Raw genomic sequence first — 22,824 nt, 5'->3', positions numbered from 1 at the left:
TTTATATTCGTTTATTCACATGTGCATACATTTTTTGGGTCATTGTTCCTCCCTACCACCAGCCCCCTCCTTCTCCCTCACATCCCCCTGGCTTCCAGGCAGAACCTGTTCTGTCCTTATGTCTAATTTTGTTGGAGAGAAAACAAAAGCAATAATAAGAGAGACAAAGCGTTTTTGCTAGTTGAGATAAGGACAGCTATATAGAGAGATTCCTAGCATTGCTTCCATGTACAAATGTGTTACATCCCAAGTTAATTTGTCTCTTATTGACTTTTTCACTAGTTCCTGATCCCCTTCTCATATTGACTTCTGTTGCTTTAAGGTTTCTGTATTAGTTCCTCTATAGTAGGGACATCAAATACTTTCATGTTTTGGATTTCTTACCTATCCCCATACTTCCCGTGAGTGCTCACCCCTTATCAGGTGACCCAAGTCCAACCACATTGCTATATTTGCCCTAGATCTAAAGACCACATATGAGGGAAAACATACAATTTTTGGTCTTCTGAGCCTGGCTAACCTCGCTCAGAATGATGTTCTCCAGTTCCATCCATTTACTTGCGAATGATAAGATTTCATTATTCTTCATGGCTGAGTAAAAATTCCACTGTGTATAAATACCACATTTTCTTAATTCATTCATCAGTAGTGGGGCATCTTGGCTGTTTCTGTATCTTGGCTATTATGCTTAACGCTGCAATAACCATGGGTGTGGCTTCACCATTTTATATTCCCACCCAATGTGCAAAAAATTCCTCACCAACACTTAGCTTCTGTTGTTATTATTGTCTTATAATGACCATCCTAACAAGTCTGAGCTGATATCTCATTGTGGTTCTGATGTGCTTTTCCCTGATGGTCAGTGATTTGAACTATCTTTTCATTTGCTTTGCTTGTTTGCCATTTGTATATTTTCTTTGGAGAAATGTTGATTCAGGTCATTTGTCCATTTATTAGCCATGTCGTGGCATTGTTGTTGTTTCTTGTTTAGTTGCAGGAATTGTTTACATGTTCTGGATAGTAACTCCTCATGGATTTATGATTTACAGATGTTTTCTCCTGTGCCATAGGTTGGCTTTCAACTCTACTCATTGTTTCCTTTGTTGAACAAAGGAATGAGTGGTCCCACTAATTTAAGTTTGCTGTTATTGGCTGTGTTTTCGGTGTCATATCCAAGAACTCCTTGAAAAATCCAATTTTAGGAACTTTTCCCTATGTTTTCTTCTAGGAATTTTGTAGTTTCATGTCTTATGCTTAAGACTTTGCTCCACTTTGAGTTAATTTTTGAATAAGTATTAGATGAGGGGTCCAACTTCATTATTTTGCATCTAGATAGTCAGTTTTTCCAAATTATTTATTGCAGAGACTGTCCACACCTGATTTTATAGCCTTGGTACCTTTCATAAGGACCATTTGATTATATATATGAGAATTTATTTCTAAATTTTCTATCCTATTAAGTTAGTCTATATCTATCTTTGTGCTGTTGCTGCATTGTTTTAATTACTGTAACTTAGTAATATGATTAGAAGTTAGGACTTCTAATCATAAGACTGTTTTCCTTTCTCGTTTTTTTTTTTTTTGCTTTGTTTTGTTTTTTGACTATTTGAGATGCCATATGAATTTTAGGATTGTTTGTACTATTTCTGCAAAAATGCCATTAGAAATTGGTAGAGTACACATTCAATCTGCACATTGATTTGGGTAATATGGACATGTTAAGCAATATTAAGCCGTATCTCACTGTGCAAACATAGGATGCTTTTCCACTTATTTGTGCCTACTTTAATTTCTTCCTGCAATGTTTTATAATTTTTGATGTACAAGTATTTTTGTCTCTTTGGTTAGGTTTATTCTCCAGTGTTTTATAATTTTTGATATTGTTGAATGTAGAATTAATTTTCTAATTTCTTCATGGATTGTTCATTATTACTATTTAGCAATGTAACCAATTTTGTGTGCTAATTTTGTATCCTTTTTTGCAGCTCTACAGAACCTGTTAATTCTAATTATGTGTGTGTGCATGCACATTTTAGCATTTTCTGCATAAAGATCATGTCATATGCAAACAGGGATAATTATATGTTTTCTTTCCAATTTGGATGAATTTTGTTTCTTTTTCTTGCCTAATTTCACTGGCTAGACCTTCCAGTGCAAGAGTACAAGTGGCAAGAGTGAGCATCCCTGTCTTAATCTTCATTGTAGCATAAAAGCTTTTAGTGTTTCACTATTAAATATTATGTTAGCTGTGGGCTTTTCATATATGGCTTTTATTATATTGGGGTTATTTCCTTCTATTTCTAGTTTTGTATTTTTTTTAATAAGCCATGTTGTGTTTTATCATATGCTTTTTTGGAATCTATTGAGTTAATTGTGTAACTTTACCCTTTGTTTTATTAATGTGTTGTACTACATTAATTTATTTTCATGGTTGAACTATCCTTGCATCTCAGAAATGGGATCCCTTTAATGTGCTATTGAATACTCTGCTAATATTTTGTTGAGGATTTTTTTTGCAAGTATAACCATCTGGGATATTGGTATGAAGTTTTCTTATGGTGTCTTTGCCTGATTTTGGTATGCTGGTCTCATAAAATGATTTGGAAGTATTCCCCCACCTTCAATCATTTGAAAGGATTGAGAAGGATTGGTGTTAATTCTTCTTTAAATGTTTGTTAGAATTCCCCAGTGAAGACATCTGGTCTTGGGTTTTTTCTTGGGAATTTATTTTTGATTACTGACTCAATCTCCACAGAAAGATAGATAGATAGATGATAGATAGATAGATAGATTATAGATCCGTGCAAATTTTCTTTTTCTTCATGATTCAATCTTGGTAGGTTGTATGTTTCTAGAAGAATATCCATTTCTTCCAGGATCTCTAATTTGTTGATATAAGTGTTTATGATAGTATCTTAGTATTCTTTTTTATTACTGAAGTATGAATAATAATATCTCCTCTTTTACTTTCATTTCTGTTGAGTCTTTTGTTCCTTTTGCTTACTAGTGTAGCTACAGTTTGGCAATCTTATTGATTTTTCCAAAAAATAAAAATTCTTAGTTTTATTGTCTATTTTCTATTGTTTTTATTGTTGTTATTATTTAGTTTATTTTTGCTCTAGTTTTTATAATTTACTTTCTTCTACTGATTTTGAGTTGAGTTTTTTCTTTGTGTAGTTTCTTGTGGTTTAACATTATGTTGTTGATTTGAGATTTCTTTTTTTTAAATGCATTTTTCCATTACTAATTTTCCTATTAGTACTGCTTTTGCTGCATTCCATGATATTTAGTATGTGGTGCTTTTGTTTTCATTGAAAGATGTTTTTTCTCTAATTTCCTTTTTTACTTCTTTGTTGCTGCATTGGTTGTTCACATATTTGGGGACTTTCCAGTTTTCCTTTTGCTAATGATTTCAAGTTTCATTCTATTGTGGGTAGAAAAGATATTTGGTATGATTTCAATTTTGCTAAATTTATTAGCACTTGTTTTATGATCTAACTTGTGAGCTATCCCAGAGACTGTACTGTGTGCACTTGAGGATCATGTGTATTGTTTGTTGTATGTATATTCTGTATAGATCTGTTAGGTCCAATTGGTCTACAGATTGGACCTAACAGATCCAATCTACAGGATCATTCAAATCCTCTGTACAATCTTCTCTCTGGTTGATCTGTCAATTATTGATGGTGGAGTATTAATAAAATCTCTTGCTATTTTTATGTTACTATTTCTTGCTTTAATTTGTCAGTGTTTGCTTTTTATATTTGGGTGTTCAGCCAGCCAGTACATATATTTGTGGTCCTCATGAATCAGCTGTTTTATTATTGTATAATATCCTTTTTTGTCTCTTGTGACAGTTTTCAACTTAAAGTCTATTTTGATTGATATAAGAATGGCTATCTCTTTTAGTTTTGATGGAATTTTATTCAATATCTCTTTATATTTTTTCATTTCCAGCTTATACATGTGTCCTTATATTAAAGTGAATCTCTAATAGACAGGATAAAGATGAATTATTTTTTTAAAAATCCATTCAGTTATTCTTTTTCCAACTTGGGAGTTTAATCATTTACATTTAAAGTAATTACCGATAGGAACTATTTACTATGACCATTTTGTTAATTAACTTTTTGCATGTTTCATAGTTATTTATATCTTGCTCCCTTCCTTTGTATTTCATTCATTTTTCTGTAATGACATATGTTGGTTCCCTTGTTATACCTGCTAGCATTTTTTTCTGTTGGTATTTTCTTTGTAGTTACCATGGGGGTATATATACTATCATATAATTATAGCAATGTCTTTTAAAATTATAACAAAGCTCAATTTCAATTGCATGTTTCCCCCAATACACACACATTTTGTTATGTTATTGATGTCGCAGATTATTCCTTTTTATATTTTGTATCAATAACATAAATTTGTGGGTAGTCCTCCTTACTATGTTTTTATTTTTTAAATTTTATGCCAGAATTAATAGTGATTTGTATACCACATTATAGTATTATAGGATTCTATATATTTATTTTTATATTTACCAGATAGCTTTATATTTTTATGCTTTCATTTGCTATCTAGTGTATCTTCCAAAGAGCCTTTATAAGAATTAGAAAATCAGTTAAGTTTTAGGAATCCAGGCATTGTCAAAACAAGAACAGTCATATTGCAGTGGTTAATAAAAACCATTTCATTTTTCTCAAAATAGACCTTTCCTCAAGCTCTGATAGCTCGTTCTGATTGGAAGTAAACACTCAATTCACATTTCTCTATCAAGAGGGAAGGAGACAAGTGGAATGTACATCTAACTTTACGGCTTTGGGAGTGTTGAAAGGTTGCCTAAAGAGCAGGTTTCTGTCCTGCCTGACTCAGAGCACTGATGAGGAACCAGCACACTTTGAATGCCTGGGAGGCTGCAGAGAAAGAAGAGAACTCATTAGCTTGTGGCAGTGCCAGACAGTCTGAAGCATCTAGACAGACACCAGAGGGAGTAAGAGATTTAAAAACCCTGAATAAGAAACTGGCAAGCCTCTCCATTAGGAAATTACATGCGCAAACCCAGAGAAGACGCACTCAGAGAAAGTTTGGGAAACCAACCAGGATAGTTGGCAAAGATCTTCCCCCTTTACAAAATTGATCTGTAAATATTGGGAGAGGTGTCTATTTTTTCAAATGCACAAATCCTACCAAAAATATAAGGCAAAAAACCCCCAATGAAACATGTACCAATTATAAGAACAAAATAAATATATATAACCCTAAAGAAATGGAGATGTATGAATTACATGACAAAGAATTCAAAATAATCATTTTAAAGAAACTTTACAAGAAAACATAGACAACCAAACGAAAACAGAAGACTATGCATAAACCAAGTGAGAATATCTACAAAGAACTATAAAGAATAAAAGAAGCAAACAGAAAGTCTAGAGCTTAAGAATACAATAACTGAATTGAAAATTTCACTAGAGTTCAACAGCTGACTTGATGAATCAGTGAACTTTAAGACAGATCATTTGAAATGGCCAAGTTAGAGGAACAAAAAGATAAAAGGAATGAAGAAAATTGAAAAATGTATAGGACACTATCAAGTGAGCCGATATACTCATTATGGAAGTCTTAGAAGGAAAAGAGAGAGAAAAAAATGTCAGAGAGCTTATTTAAAGAAAGAGTGGTCTAAAACTCCCCAAATCTAAGGAAGAAAATGGAAATCCAAGTGTAAGAAGCTTGGAGGACTACAACTAGTATGAACCCAAAGAGGTCCACATGGAAACACACTAAGGAGGTGAATGCAAGTATGATATAGTCAATCCAGTACAAGAACCTTTGTAAATGCCACAGTGTACCCATACCCAGCACAACAATAAAAAAATAATAAAATCAAACTGTCTCACATCAAAGACAAATGAGGAATCTTGAGAGTAACAAGAGAAAAGTGACTGATCCTGTACAAGACAGCTCTCATAGATAAAGCAGAGTTTTCAGCAGAGACAGAAGGTAGTAAGATGATAAATTCGGAGTTCTGATGCCAACCAAGAATACTGTATATGGCAAAACTGTCCGTGAGGAACCATCCAGATGTCTGAAAAATCTGCTTCTCTCATCAGTAAGAAAATAACTTCATTGCTAAGAAATAACAAACGTAACACTCTAGAATTATTCATGCACAGCTTGAAACATGTTTCCATAGAACTGTACCTAAGTATTGACATAGTTATTGATTTCACAGTTGTATTGCTTTAATTGCTATGTAATTCTGCAAACTGAGAGTTCACTTCTACCAAGGGTGGTAGTGTTTTTTTTATAATGGTAATTTTGTAGAGAAGAAGAAAACAGGAACATTAAATTAAATCCAAACTATTTTGATGCAAGAATAAGCTTAAACTGAAACTCATAAAAACCTGAAAATGCAAAAAGTAACTTATACTGCATATTTCACTTACCTTAAGGGAATTAAAGGTACAGAGGTGATTTTTCATACTTTATAATTTCTACCTTCATGTGAAATTGACAGTAATTGCAAATTTTATTTGCATGCCCAGAGTCATAGGTTTATTTAAAATGCACACAATAAGCAGAGACCTAGATGGATCAAAGTCCTTTAGTTTTTTCTTCTCTTTTGTTCAGAGTAGTTTCAAATTTAAACTTTGTCAGAGGAAGAAAATGCAACTCCTTGCTGACTATGGCTTTTAGTTTGAAGTATTTTTTCCCCTTTGTTGTTGTGGCATTTACACAGGGATTACAATGTATCAAATATATCATACTTGAATTCACCTCCTCAACCATTCTCCTTCATTCCACCCCCTGCCCCAGATTCCTGGAGTAGTTTTAACAGGTATCATTTTTGCATTTACTTACATGTGTACACATTTTATTGCAGCATACTCACTCTCCTACCCACTTTCCCCACTACCTTCCCCCTCCCTTGGTGCCAGCCCTACCCCCTAGGCAGGACTTGTTCTGCCCTCCTGTTCTCTGATTTTGTAGAAGAAAAAAGAAAAAAGATAAAATGAAAAATATGACATTTTAGCTTGAGATAAAGGTAGTTACACAGGGAGTTTTCTTGTGATAGTTCCATGTATATATGTATTATAATACCACTTAGTTTATCTCCTCTAATTTTCTTCTTTCTACCTTAGTCCCTTTCTTATGGTAGTTTCAGTCAGTTTAAGATTTCTGTATTCATTCTTGTATAGTGAGTATGTCAACCCTATTCAAGTTCTTAGTTTCCCTACCCCTCTCGTGTGTGACCTCCCCTTGTGTTAGTCTGTATTCCACATATGGCAGAGAACATGTGGCTTTTCGCCTTCTGAGCCTGACTAACTTCACTTAAGATGAAGTATTTTTATGGAACGAAATTCTTTTATGTTACTATTCCATTTGATATTATGAACATTTTATTTGCGATAAAATAGGATCATTTCCTTCATGAGAGAGTTCATATATAATTCTTCTTTACAATTCTAAACTCATCTGTGTTGTTTTATATGCAAGCAGTCTCCATGTTTTCTTTTGTAATTGGGCATATAATAAGCATCCTAACCCATAAAGAAAAGACCATCAGGGAGCCTTCAGCCAGACTGTACATCTTGACTGCATAGCTGTTTCTCTTCTTACTGCTGTTCTTTAAATTGAAATAAAATTTCCTGTGTTTAAAACTAAATTGTATCAGGAGGCACAGGGCTGTGATTGAGCACTGAAGGTAAAACAGATTGCTCTATTGTAAAAGCAGATTCTTACCAAAAATGTAAGACAGTTTTATATTAGCAACATGTCTCTTGAAATGTAGTAAGCATCAGATTATAATGCAATTTGATAGAGTTCTCAATATGTGTAGTAACTTGATTGCACCATGATTGATTTAAAATCCATTACTTTGCTGCTTAAGAACTTCAAAATTGACTTGAAAAGAACAGTCATTCAGAAATCCTGATAAATGATTTTTAAATTTTGGTACAGTTTATGTTAAATGTAGTGTTTCTAAAGAGAGTAATATATTCAGTTTGGGTTTTCCTGTTGTTTCTCCATAACAAATTTTGTTTTATGCTTTTTTTTTTTTTCAAGCTGAGTTCTCACTGAAGTTTCTGCTTTGCAGGCAACATTCTAACATTGCTTTCTTTAGTATGTGTAGTCACATTGCATTTTTTCTTTGAGTGTTAAGTGTTGAAGGATCCTTGGGGGAATCCTATCTGTTCCAGTACCTTTACTTTCATTGTGTCCTTTTCAGTGAAATTCTTTTAAGAATCTAGAAAAAATCAATTGAACTTGGTTTATGTCTTGTTTTCACTATAACTTCTAGCAGGACGGGTTTCAGGCTATGTTCCCTGGGACCTGGCCAGTTGGTTTTAATTAGGAGGCTCAGCAGAGATCTTGAATGGGTGCTAAGTTTTGTTTTTAAACATATACAAGTACCTTTACCAGATGTGGTATTGCAGCATTGACCTATTCTTTTATGTAATTGCTGTTAGCTTGGAGTGGCCCTAAGACAGAGAAGCATTTTCCTAATTTCTCAGACTAGAAAACTTCAGTGTTCTCTCTCCTGTCTCTTTTTTTAAACCTCCTTTATTTCCATATAAGCACTTATACTAAGTGCTTAAAGGAATAAACTTTTGCTACACATGCTTTAAAAAAAATTATGCTGAGGAAAAGATGTCAGATACTGTAGATTCAAAATACATTAATTTTTAAAACTTATTTTAATTGTATAAGTTATGGGGTATAATGTGATAATTTGACATGTACACAATGTATAATGATCAGTTCTGATAGCTAACATTTTTAGCTCCTTAAATAATTTTTAAAATATTTGATTAAAATATAATAATTATGCATATTTATGGGGTACAGTGTGATATTCCAATACATCTATATAATGCATAGTAATCAAATCAGGATAATTAACATTTCTATCACCTTATCATTAATAAAGGCATGAAATTTATTTTATATTTACTTTTGGCAGTACTGGGGGTTGAACTCAGGACTTTGTGCTTGCCAGGCAGATGCTCTACCACTTGTCCCACTCTGCCAACCTTTTTGTTTTGGTTATTTTTGAAATAGGGTCTCATTTCATGTCTGGGGCCAGGCTGAACCATGATCCTGTTTGTGCTTTCCAACATAATGTAGAAATATATATGGAATATGAATGCATAGAAAATGTCTGCTGTCATGGAATTTAGTTTATCATAGAGATGAGTTCAGTCTTCAGATATATTCAGTACAAGTTCATGGATGACAAGTAAGTAGCACAATCTTAGAATTAAAAGGGCTACAAATTAATAAAATCAGGGATGAAAAAGGGGATATAACCACAAACAATAACAAAATCCAGAGAACCATTAGAGAGTACTTTGAAAACTTATATTCAAGTAAACTGGAAAATCTAGATGAAATGGATAAATTCCTAGATGCATACAACCAACCAAAATTGAACCAAGAAGATATTAAACACCTAAATAGTCTTATTATATGCAATGAAATTGAAGCAGTAGTAGAGTCACCCTACAAAGAAGAGCCCAGGACCTGATGGATTCATGGCTGAACCTTACCAAACATTTAAAGAAGAACTAATATCAATACTCCTCAGACTTTTCTAGGAAATAGAAAGGAAAGAAACACTACCAAACTCATTCTATGAAGCCTGTATTACATTCATTCCAAAACCCAATAAAGATATGGCCAGAAAAGAGAATTATAGACCAATATGTTTAATGAATATAGATGCAAAGATTCTCAACAAAATACTGGCAAACAGATTCAAACAACAACATATCAAGAAGATCATACACCATGACCAAGTTGGTTTCATTATGGGGATGCAAGGCTGGTTCAACATACATAAATCCATAAATATAATACAGCATATAAACTGAAGCAAGGACAAAACCACATGGTTCTCACAATAGATGCAGAAAAAGCCCTTGACAAAATCCAACATCTTTCATGATAAAGGCACCTAAGAAACTAGGAATAGAAGGAATGTTCCTCAACACAATAAAGGCTATCTATGACAAACCTAGAGCCAACATCATACTAAATAGAAAACAACTGAAACTGTTTCCCTTAAAGTCAGGAACAGACAGGGCTGTCCACTTTCCCCACTCTTATTCAATATACTTTTGGGATTCCTAGCCAGAGCAATATGACAAGAATAAGAAATGAAAGAGATTCCAATAGGGAAGGAAGAAGTCAAAGACACCCCAAAAAACTCTACCAAAAATGTATTAGAAATCACAAACTTTTTTGGCAAAGTAACAGGATACAAAATTAACATACAGAAATCAGTAGCTTTTCTATATACCAACAATGCACAGACTGAGAAATTAGGAAACAATCCCATTTAAAGTAGCCTCAAAAACAATAAAGTACCTTGGAATAAATTTAATGAAAGAAACCAAAGAAATTTTTAATGAAAATTATAAACCACTGAAGAGAGAAATCAAAGAAGACATCAAAAGATAGAAAGGCCTTGTGGATAGGTAGAATCAACATTGTGAAAATGGCCATACAACCAAAAGCAGTCTACATGTTCAACACAATCCCTATCAAAATTTCAGTGACATTCTGCACAGAAATAGAGGAAATAATTGTTAAATACATATGGAAACACAAAAGACCTCGAATAGCCAAAGCAATTCTGAACAAAAAGTCCAGTGTAGAGGCATCACAATATCTGACTTCAAACTATACTACAGAGCCATAACAATAAAAACAGCATGGTGTTGGCACAAAAACAGACAGGAGGACCAATGGATCAGAATAGAAGATCCAGACATAAACCCATGAATCTATAGCCAGCTGATCTTTGACAAAACACATGATGGAGAAGACAGCCTCTTCAACAAATGCTGCTGGGAAAACTGGATATCCACATGCAGAAGACTGAAGCTAGAGCCCTGTCTTTCACTCTGTACCAAAATCAACTCGAAGTGGATCAAAGACCTTAATATAAGGCCTGAAACTTTGAAACAACTCTACAAAGCAGTAGGAAATACACTGGAACAGATAGGTATAGGGAATGACTTCCTAAACAGATCTCAAAAGGTTTAGCATCTAAGAGAAACAATGAACAAATAGGACTACATCAAGCTAAAGAGCTTCTGCACAGCAAAAGAAACAATCACAGACTCAAGAGACAGCCCACAGATGGAAAAAAATCTTTGCCAGCTACACATTTGATAAGTGACTGATATCCAGAATCTACAAGGAACTCAAAAACTCAGCCCCCAAAGAATCAACACCCCAATGAAGAAATGGGCACATGAATTAAACAAGGAATTCTCAAAGGAAGAGGTAAAAATGGCCAGTAAATACGTGAAGAACTGTTCAACTTCCCTGGCTATAAAAGAGCTGAAAATCAAAACAACACTTAGATTTCATCTCACCCCAGTTAGAATGGCCATAATCAAGGGTAACAACAACAACAAATGCTGGCGAGGATGTGGCAAAACAGGAACCCTTATACACTGCTGGTGGGAATGCAAGTTAGTATGACCACCATGGAAAGCAGTATGTAGATTCCTCAAAAAACCAGAGCTAGAACTGCCATATGATCCAGTGGTACCACTCCTGGGCATCTACCCAAAAGAGCGTAAGACAGGATACAGTAGAGACACCTGTATACCGATGTTCATTGCCAAGCTCTGGAAACAACCCAGATGCCCTACAACTGATGACTGGATCAAGAAATTATAGTGTATATACACAATGGAGTGTTACTCAGCCACAAGGAATAATGACATGTGGTTGAAGATATATGGAAGCAATTGGAAGACATCATGTTAAGTGAAGTTTAGCTAGAATCAGAAACACAAAAGCTGTTTTTTTTCTCATATGTGGAAGATAGATCCAAAGATAAACATATAAACAAAAACCAGCATTATCATATATAAACTCAGAAGTAGAACATGTTTGTAACAGTGGAACTACTCTATGGAACTCGGGGAAAGAGGGAAAGGAAAAGAGAATGACAGAGCATCAGTAATATCGCATACCATAAAATGTGAAGGTAGTGGATAGAAGGATGTGTACTGAAAGCTGTAGAAAAACGGAAGTGGGACATAAAGGGGAAAGGGAGAGCAATCAAAGGGATTGATTGAACAGCCGAAAGTAAAGCACATCCACAGAGGGCGTACATTGAGATACCTCTTTGAACATCAACTTAATAATGAAAACCAGGACTGTAAAATAGGCACAGTGTTTGTTAGCAGGGCAGTGGGGGAGGGGACGTTACTAGTGGAAGGAAGGAGGGTTAAGGAAGGAGATTAAGGTGATAGTATATAGTTGATGGGCTTCATATACTTTTTTTTTCTTTTATTCATATGTGCATACAATGTTTGGGTCATTTGCTTCATATACTTATATGAAACAGAACTAAAAAACCTCTTGCAATTGGTTTGCCTGTGGTGGGAAGGGGTTTGAGAAGGAGAGACGATAGGGGAAATGTAAATAATGTACAATATAAGTCTGATTGGAATTGTCTCTTTGAATCCCCCCCATAATGAATATATCATAATAAAAAATTTATAATGAAGCAAAGAATTAAAAGGGCTGGTAACAACAAAATAGGAGAGGCTGACCTCCATTACTGGTGGTAAATAGGCTGTTTGAGAACAACAGTGTTTTATTAAATCTCCTCAGTGAGGTTTGTTTTCTAAATTAATTATTTTCCAACACTTAGAATGGGAAGATTTTGCATGTAAATAGCATGAATTTCCCAGCTTCTTTTGAAAAGACTGCGCTCCCTGCTGGCAGCAAAAAGCTGAAGTGCTTTGGGCATGGGAAGCACCGTGCCTTCCCCACACACTGACCTCTTCATTTTTCCTTGATCCTTGCTTTTACCCAAAGGCATCGGCGTTAAGGAGCCCTGCTCATCTCTGACACCAACCCTGCTTCTGTTGAAAATGGCTTCTTTAGACAAGACCCCTGCTGCTATGCAGTTGGCAGTCAGGGAGAATCCTGGAGTTCTACCTACTTCCATCCCTCAGCTGTCAGTATCACACACATAGTTTTACAAGTAGGTGGCCTGTGGGGCAGGATGGTGATAAGAGGAGAGGCAAGAACCATCACAATTGGCGGTGTAACGCAGTTTTATGAGGGAGATTAGAGAACTGGAGCCAGAAAGTTCTCAGTAGTGGTAGGTAAGTAGAAAACAGTAGGGAAAAAAAAAGTATTGCAGAAGACTAAAAAAAGAAAACAGGAAGCCAGGGAACAAAGATGAATTTAAAAGACATGGTGGGAGGAGGGGTGTGGGAGGAAGTGGACAACAAGCACATGAAAAGATGCTTAACATATCAGACAACAGGAAAATTAAAATTTACACCACAACGAGACATGCCACGCTTATCCATAAGGTGACTAGAAAAGACTGACGATACTAGTCAATGTGGAACAACTGGAATTCTCAAATGTCATAGGAATGTCAAAGCAGGTTTACATTAGATGTTTACCCCTGAGGAATAGCAGCAAGAAGGATCCATGATGCTCTATTCATTATATGCCCAAACTGGAAAAAATCCAAATATAATCCATCTATAGGTGAATGGAAAACAAATGATGGCATATCCATTCAATGGAACACTACTCTGCAATAAAAATGGGGTGAACTTTTGATATACAAAATAATATGCTTTATTCCCAAAAACAAATGTGCTGTGCCAATCATGCCAGGAAAATGATTCACGTATATGAGATTTTAAAGGTAAGACTAATCTAGAGTTACAGAAAGCAGATGAGTGATTGCAGGGAACAAAAACGAGAAAAGCACTAACCGCAAGAGGTCATGAGGGAACTTTTTGATGTACCAGAAGTACTGTAGGTCTTGATCATGATACTGGTTAAACAGATGTGTATCATCAGAACTCACAGAACTGTGTATTTAAAATACATGCACGTAAATTTTTCCTTAGTGAAATTGAGTGCATAAAAATTTCTCTTTAAAAAAACAACAGTGCAGACAGTCCTAGGAGAGAGACAGACTGATAGGAAACCAAGCAGAGGTGAGCAACAAAGGGCGTTAAGATATCACAAAGACATCAAAGTGTGACCATGGGGCCCAAATGGGCTCTTAGAACCTTCCAGCTCCTGTAAATGACTTTCCTTACTCAGAGCTGCCCTTGAAGCCTGCTGCTGTACCCAATCTTAAAGGCAGGCAGCATCTCTCTCTGTGTTTCAACCCCTGCTCAAGCAAGAATGTTCTATTTTTTCTTTTCTCTGCTTCCCAAACTATAAAATCCACCCACTTACTTTTGAAATAAAGTTTTACTGGAACACATCTGTTTACACACTGTCTGTGATTGTTTTCATGCCACATTGGCAGAGTTGAGTATGCAACAGAGACTTCATGGCCCACAAAGATGAAAGCATTTATTATCTAGCCTTTTATGGAAAAACTTGCAGGTCCTTTGCATAAAGCCACTCTTGTCTTCCAGACTGTAATGGTCTTTGTACTGTCACCTCTCCTTCCCTTTCTGTCTAGGCTTACTCTCCATGAACACCTTATAGGTGCCCAGTTCCACTCATGCAAACCACCCTATTGCCACTCTCAGTCCTTCTGTCATTAAGTGACTGTTTCATTTAATGTAATCTGCTTGTTGCCATAACTTGAAATGACTTCCTTCTTTCCTGTCTTTCTAATTCCAGTTTCTACACTTAACTTGATATCTGTTTCTTCCTGGAAGTTATCTCTTGGCTGTTCCTGCCCTAACTGGACAATTTTTAATGAGTTAGTGTCCTAAAGTGAAGTCCTTGGTTGCTCTCTGGTTGAGCTGCTTTTACATATAGTTTGTCTAGAAGCCATTAAGAGATTATTCCTTATATTTATACTTCTCTAACCCCCTGTCCTACTCCACTGAATGTTCAATGCAGTGTGTCAAAATATGCCTTTGGTCTGCCTGCTTCTTTCTGTCTCCCTCCCATAGCCCTAGCTCACTGGCTTTTGCTTGGATATTGCAGTATAATCTTAACTGAGCTTTCTGCTCCATTCTTACCCCTCTTTTCTCTGTATTCCCAGACAGCAGATAAGTTGTTGCTTTTTAAAAGTACATCCTATAATTTCACTCTTTTCCTTAAAATGTTCCCATAATTCCCCATTACATGTGGAATAAGACCTGCCTCTTGCTTACCTGCCATTTTCACTTCTGCCTCTTTCCTGACTCTCTGATTCACCAAACCAAACCTTTCCCAGTCCACCACCTTGGTGGTGGTTGTTCCTTCTTCCAGAATCATCTTCTGTTTGTTCTTTCTATGACTTCTATACCTTCATGGCTGTACCCACACCTTCTAAAGGAGTGTCCTGTAGGAGAAGTGCCTGTGTCACTAACCTTATTTCTCTCTTTGCAGGGAACTTAGCATGGTCCAAAATCTACCTTGATTATTTAACAGTTTATTGTCTGTCTCCTTCCACTAGTTAATAACCGCCATGAAGATATACATACATATATGTATATATATTTACACTATATATATATATATATATATATAGTTATATATAGTTATATACAGTTAACTATAGTTAACACTATAGTTTCATACTCCAAGCACTTAACATGGAATCTGGTTTATGAAGACAGTAATTTTTAAATGGATGAATAAGTGAAAATCTAGTAGGCAAAATAATACTGAGTATTTGCTCTTATTTTTCTATGACATTTTCTCTTCTTAATGACATTCTATTTTACCTAATTTTACAGGTACTTCTATTGTGACAGTAAAAGCTTTTGCTCCTGACTCAATTCAAGACAATATTAAATATTCAATTTTTAGTGGAAATGAAGATGGAGCTTTTTCCCTTGGCTCCAACTCAGGTAATCCTTCTCTACCTTACAACGGCCTTATTCTTCTGTTTAATTTAATGTTATCAGTAATGAATACTTCTGCAAAATTAGAAACTGAGAAATTATTAGAGGAAAATAATTTATAAGGTAAACAAAAATTTTTTACAGTAACTGATGAGATATTATGAGAAAACCAGGGCTATGTATTTGTTTACATATTCACACTAAGAATATTGCTGATATTTTCAAGTTAGACAGGGTCTATTCCTTGTAGTTTTGAAGATGAACTGGCTTTTATTTATAATTTATCCACCTGTTGGAAAACTGGAGTCATAGTTAGGGAGATTACTGATTCTGAATTTGACTTGGAAATGAGCACATATGTCTGCCTAGCCTTGGGAAATTTTCATCAGAGAGTTTTCTAATTTGCCACTGAATGTCAACAATGCAACAAGAAAAGGACAGCTGGAAAAGTTTCTATGTGGTGGTAAAGAAATGACTTCCAAATACAGCATGTATTAAATTTAACTTTAATAAGACCATTATTGTGTTCTAAATGAATACCAATTGATTACTTGAAGCATACTTTTTTGACTAACATCTACGTAGTAGATATGTATCTAGGGCTTCATTGTCAAACCTCCACAAGAATGCATGTAATAATGTTTGTATTACTGTGCAATGCCTTATTTCATCTATACTGCGCGCACATGGGAAACTTTTCTTAAGTGAATGACTTCTTATCCAAGATGGTGCTTTGACTTTTGGTGTACACAACTTTTGGTCAGCAACTGTTCTGAGATAGTCAGCGGGAAGTCGTCATCTCTTTACCTCATGGTTGAGTTAAAGGATGGCACAGGAAGCCTGTTAGGAAAAGACAATTGGCAAACCTCACCACACCCTAAGTTTTGCATGACCCAGGTGTCTGAGGGTTATGGGAGAGGAACTGAGACTAAAATGTTTAGGAAAACAGGAGAAGAGTAGAGTTTGCCATTTTCTCAGGTTATCCTTGCCACTCTTAACATGACCTTTTTCTCCCCTAGATTCCTTTATTAAAGATAAAATCTAACTCGGGTCAAATCAGAGGTCACCCACCAAAATCCATTTCGTGATTTAAGTAATTATCTATTGAAATTTACTTTAAACTTTTCTTTAAAATTTTAAATGTGTAAAGCTATTTAAAAAGGACACTAGAGACTAGAGCCAGATGCCAGTGGCTCATGCCTGTAATCCTAGCTACTTGGAAGGCTGAGATTGGGAAGATCACAGTTGAGGCCAATCCAGGCAAATAGTTCATGAGACCCCCATCTCCAAAATAACCACAGCAAAATGGACTGGAGGTATGGCTCAAGTGGTAGACTACCTCCTTTGTAAACAGGCAGCTCAGAGTTCAAGTCTCAGTCCCACAAAAAAAAAAAAAAACAGTGGAAAAATAAAAGTCCTTGTATTTGCCACCTATTTTCTGAAATAAAATATTACTAGAACTTCAGGAATTCTCTTGTCCTCTTCCCCTTCTTTCTTTCTTTTCTTCCTTCCTTCCTTCCTTCCTTCTTCCCCCATCTTCTAAATCTTTCTCTCTCCTTGTTTAGAAATATGCATACATGTTAACTAGCCAAGTTAAGCTAATTAATATATGTATTATCTCACTGACTTTGAATCCACTGTGTTTGAATCCCTTAAACATTGTGATTTTCTTTTACCCTGATTTAAAAATCATCAGAGAATCATGCTATGTACTCTTTCATGACTGGATTCTTTTCCTGAACATTTTAACTTAGAGTGCATAAACCATTCCACATCAAAGAGGAATAGCAAAGAATGATATGTACCTATTTGCATAGCTCTTGCTAGAATTAGCCTAAGTTTTATACATTTTCTTATTAAAGTAAGTGAAAAATGTTTATTTGTCTCTCAGTGCTACTGTGTATACTTGAAATTGACTTTGTCTTTCGTTTTTTTTTTTTTTTGAGCAAGCTTGCTAAGTCTTGATTCCTTACAACTCTACAAACTCAAAACAAATTTTAATATTCACATGTGTATATGCTTGTGTGGTATGCATACATATCACATGATTTGTATATTACCAAGCATTTCTGTTGTTTTTATCATGAGGATCATTCAAGAATATGGTTTACCATACTGCTGTCAAGATGCTTTTTTCAAAACTCAAATTATGATATGAAATGCATCCCTCATGCTGAATTCTGTATATTCAATACTCACAATCATTATCTGAAAATGACCATATTCCTGTCTATTAGAAGTTATATAGCTATTTCTCTGCTTTTAATGGTTAACCTTTTTTAACATATATAATTAAAGTCCAACATGAGATAATAGCCCTTTCCTGAATAATACAAGAGACTTAGAATTACTTATCTCCAGATACTCCTTTTTCATTTTACTTGTTTTTCTTGGTCACAGTATTAATTCTTTCAAATTAGGCATGATATATATTTTTAACTTTGTTTTTGGCCTTACTGGGGTTTGAACTCAGGGCCTCACACTTGCCAACAATTTGTATGTTTTAAAAATATTTAGCAACTTCTTTGCTAATGTCTTTGAAAACTATTTTTCTCACATCTCAGACTTTCCTCTAGTATCATTTTCTTTTTACTGAAATATATCCTTTAGTAAATTTCAGATTTTGGTTGTCTGAAAAATGTCTTCATTCAACCCTTATTTATAATATATATATTTGCTGGTCTTGTAATTCTAGGCTAGGAGTTAATTTCTGTCATCCTAGTAAGATATTTCCTGCCATCATTTGGCCTCCCATTGCTGCAGTAGGAAGTCAACCATAGATACGAGTGTCATTTATTTGTAAGACAAGTAAATATTGGGATATATGACTCTTTCCTTCATCTCTTTGCCCCTTTTCTCTTTAGTCTAGGCAATTATATTTTTCATTTCCAGAAGTTCTCTGATTCTTTTCAACTTTTCTTGGTGTTAAAAATAATCTCTCTTTTTTTTTTTTTTGTAAATTTAAGCATATTGGATTGGTGGTGCAGCTCAGTGGTAGAGTATTTGCATCACATGTGTGAGTCCCTGGGTTTGCTACATAATATCACAATGTATACATATATACATACATATATACATATATGTATAGATATATATGAGAGAATCAGAAACCTTGGGTTTCCAACTGTCTGTTGTTTTTTTCCACCATTAGCCCTTTAACCTTTTATGAGTTTTCCTCACCTTGTTTTCCATACTCTGTGTAATTACCAGAGATGCACCCCAAAGTAGAAGGTTGTGGTAGAAACCTCTGAAACAAATACAGGCTTTTCATGCCTGCTTGCCTCCCAGGATTCCTGTTTTCATTCTTGTTTTGGTCTCTGAGGATTCCTTCAACTGTGCTAACCCAATAATGAATTTTAATACACACATACATGTATACACATGTGTAATATGCATGCATATCATGTGCAAATGTATCTTACCAACCATTTTAGTTATTTTTATCATGAGGATCAGTCAAGTATTTGGTTTACCATACTGCTGTCAAGAATGCTTTTCAAAACCTTAATTATGATATGAAATGCATCCCTCATGCTGTTTTTGGCACATTACCACTAAACTTGTGTCTAAAAGTAGCTAACATAGATTTTCTGGATGTGCATATTTTCAACCGTGGATTGGTTAAAGTAGAAAACTGGTATGTGTGATACTTTAGTAAAGTTGATATGTAAAGTTGTGGTCACTTTTCTTAAGGGTAGAAATGCAAGGAACCTGTGTTCCATAAGTTGCAAACCAAAGGTTGACTTTTATATTTAAACTTCATGCCACTTTGGATTAAAAACATCTATTACTATCTGAACCAGCAGAGTTTTAGAGTTTGACTAAGATTGAGTATGTAAATAACACATGGTAGTAGTCAGTCCATTATTTGGTAAATTGACATAAAACAAAAATGGTCAAACTCTTCAGTGTTTCAAAGACATAGTTGTAGCAGGAGAGAGTTTAAAAGCTATTGGTTAACATAAATATTTGTCACGTTGTGCTTTGGATTTGTCCAGATGAATGCACACACTGTGTAACTGACTGCAGTAACCTGATTACATTATCAAGCATGTAGCATGTGAAGAATCTTAATCTCATTTTGATGTGTATTTTATAACTTGGACACAAGCTGTAGATATACATGTATCAGAAGGTTTTGTTGTCAAGTTATTATACAACTGGCCCATAAAATAGAAGCAGGAATGTAAAGTTGGGATTGGAGAGGTTCCTTGCTGTGAGGAAGATCCAGATTTCTGTGCATACCATTACACAGAGCCCAGTAGAACTTTCATGTCCCTGTGACCACGTCTTTGATGTCTCTGAGAAAAAATAAACGTGTATTATCTAAGGCAAAATGTGGACTTAGAAGGTGTGTCAGCCTCAAGTCATCTCACAGACTGGCTATTGTCTTTTCCACTTGCACAATTTTCACAGCATGTGCCAGTTAGTATGCTAAAAATAAAAGCCAAGTAAGGAAAGCATTAGAACCACAGATCCAGTCCAAGTGCAAAATTCCAATTATCAAGGCCCACGTTCAAGCCTGTTATTAAAAACCCCACTTTGATCTGTACCAGAATTGGCACACTTTCTACTCGATGACACTGGCAAGTTGGTGTTTCATTTCTACTTTATTGTTCCTCTACAAACAGTACATGATAGCAGGATTTTCTGTTTGCTTGGGACAGAGATCTGGGTGAGTGCTTTGGACCCACCTCAGATGTGGGGTCCTTTACCATTTGGGGTGCAGCAATCAGCCCCTGTGCAGAGATTTCTAAAGACCAGCTACTTTCATTGCCAACCCATAAAATGCATCTTTCTGATTTTTCAGCTGCCAAAAGTTAGAGCTACCCTACATTCTCTCTCAGGGGTATTACTTATAATGGATTGCAGTATGTAAAAGTAACTTGGTTCTAATATTAAATTCATGCCAAACTGGTGTCAAAAAATGATAATGAGTTCACAGCATTTAAATTTGGTAGCCACACTAGAGATGTGGCCCAACCAGCAGAGTGCCTGCCTTGTAAGCGCGAAGCTCTGCATTCAAACCCCAATCCCATGAGAAAAAAAAGAAGAAAAAAGACTCTAAATTTAGTAGTACAGTGAGTTCTTAATATAAAATATAAATATTTAATTATCCTGAATGACATAATACAAACTATAAAATCTCCCTCCACCCACTCAATACCAAAGATATGTTATTAGAATTCCAGTAAGTACCAAATGGCCTGGAGGTTTTTCTAGACTAGCTTGGCTATTTGGGGAACTGGTTAACACAGAGCAATAACTATGGCTTCCACACCATGTTTCCAGACAGCATCCAGGTCCTTTCACCAGGGATCAAATTTGTAGAAGTTTCCTCTTTCTAAATTTGGAGTTCACAAAGACAGTAAGTCTGTGTCTGATGGTATCAGGGTAAACATGGGTGGAAATGGGACTACAGGGAAACATTCCAAACTGCATTTTGTCAGTTACTCTTCATGGCCATCCTATGTTGTTATTATTAACACCCCCATTTTATGGAAGAAGAACCTTAGCTTTATAGGACCTGAATAATTTACTCCAAGTGATGGGTCAGGCAATTCACCTCAATTAAATAATCTTCCCTGGAACTTATTCTTTGGTATTAGGAGTTGCAACTCCAAATCAGTGCTCATTCATAAGTCTCTATTTGATGGAATTTCTGACTGAAAACCAAGTAAAGAATACAACTCTTAAATTGGACCAGAAGTTTTGTTTGAAGTGGAGAAGAAAACAGGAGAAATTAGAGAAGGTCATGATATTAAAGGAATGTCTTAATTTGGGGAAGAAACTTGAGTCGTTGCAGCATTCTCTGAAGTCTGCTTCCAAACCTAGTTCTGTATTTTACATGAGGATGTAAAAGTGTCATTGAATGTCCTCTGTAGACCAGCCCCTGAGCTAGGCATTGGGGATATGATGTGTGTCACAGTCAGGTATAGTCCTCACCTTGGGGAGCTTATAAACCAAGAGGAAGAGCTGGGCTGGAATAGGTAAACAAAGGAATGATGTGTCTGCTTGGACATGCAGGTGCTCCATGGGAACCTGTTGGGCAATGACGCAGTGATGGTGCAGGTCAAGAAAGATCCTGAGGAAGGCTGGATATGGTGTCCATTTGAGGGAGTTAGAGAAGCATGTATGGCAACTCTGAAATGAGCAAAGAACACAAGATGGGTGTGCATTATGACCACAGCAGATAAGGCAAAAGAGAGAATGATGTTAAATGAGACTCCAGAGGTGGAGATGCCAGAGTAGGCTAAAGATGCTCAACTTTACCATAGCAACTATGGAAAGCCATTGAAGTGTTTTATGCAGGACAGTGACAGCATCCTTTCTTATTTAGTTCACAATGGAAACTAACTGTTTTCCATGATGGGGAAAACAGTTAAGTTGCCAATTCATAGGATAAAGAGGGAAATGCTGGTGTCTTAGAGGAAGGCCACAGTAGTGGGACAGAGGTAGACTCTAGATATGTTTGGTACATAGACTTTGTAAATATGGCAATGGGCTAAATATGGCAATGAGCTAAATATGGAGAGAGGGGGGCAATTTAGAGAGAGGCCCAGATTTCAGATATTTCAAAACTTTCTTTCCTTATACTTATTTAAACTTGGCAAATATCTGTTCCCAAGGTTTTTCACAATTATGAAGTCAGTGGGGAAGGGAGACCCACCAATGGGGAGGCTCTCAAGGGACAGGTGAGCAGATGAGTCCATGGTGCTTTGGGATACTTTTAAATAACAACAAAACTTTCCTTCTTTCCTCTTTTTGTTCTCCTTGGTAATAAAAATAGGACATCTCACTGTGAAAGAACCCAAATTCCTTGATTTTGAAGTCAAAAGGGAGGTGCAACTCATCATTTTAGCTGAAAATAGTGGGCATCAAGCCTACAGCAAAGTGGCAGTGTTGGTACAGGATGTAAATGACAATTCGCCACACTTTGAGCAAAGTGTTTACCACACGGCAGTGTCTGAAGGCCAGCTCTACAATGCTCAGGTCATACAGGTAACAGAAACATTTGTGTGTGTGTGTG

At 35.6% G+C, this 22,824-nt stretch overlaps 1 protein-coding gene across 1 annotated transcript in view; it reads left to right on the top strand.

Annotated features, from left to right (window-relative positions):
- Dchs2 (dachsous cadherin-related 2) overlaps positions 1-22,824 on the top strand; it is a 246,551-nt gene that overhangs the window by 197,314 nt on the left and 26,413 nt on the right. The window contains exons 14-15 of the mRNA XM_074041332.1: positions 15,687-15,800; positions 22,585-22,796. Coding sequence (XP_073897433.1) covers positions 15,687-15,800; positions 22,585-22,796 — 326 coding nt within the window. The remainder of the gene's footprint in view (positions 1-15,686; positions 15,801-22,584; positions 22,797-22,824) is intronic.

Source organism: Castor canadensis, chromosome 9 (assembly GCF_047511655.1).
Source record: "Castor canadensis chromosome 9, mCasCan1.hap1v2, whole genome shotgun sequence".
Classification (NCBI taxonomy): domain Eukaryota; kingdom Metazoa; phylum Chordata; class Mammalia; order Rodentia; family Castoridae; genus Castor; species Castor canadensis.
The sequence above is the reverse complement of the archived record's forward strand: the minus strand, read 5'-3'. Positions and strand labels throughout refer to the sequence as shown.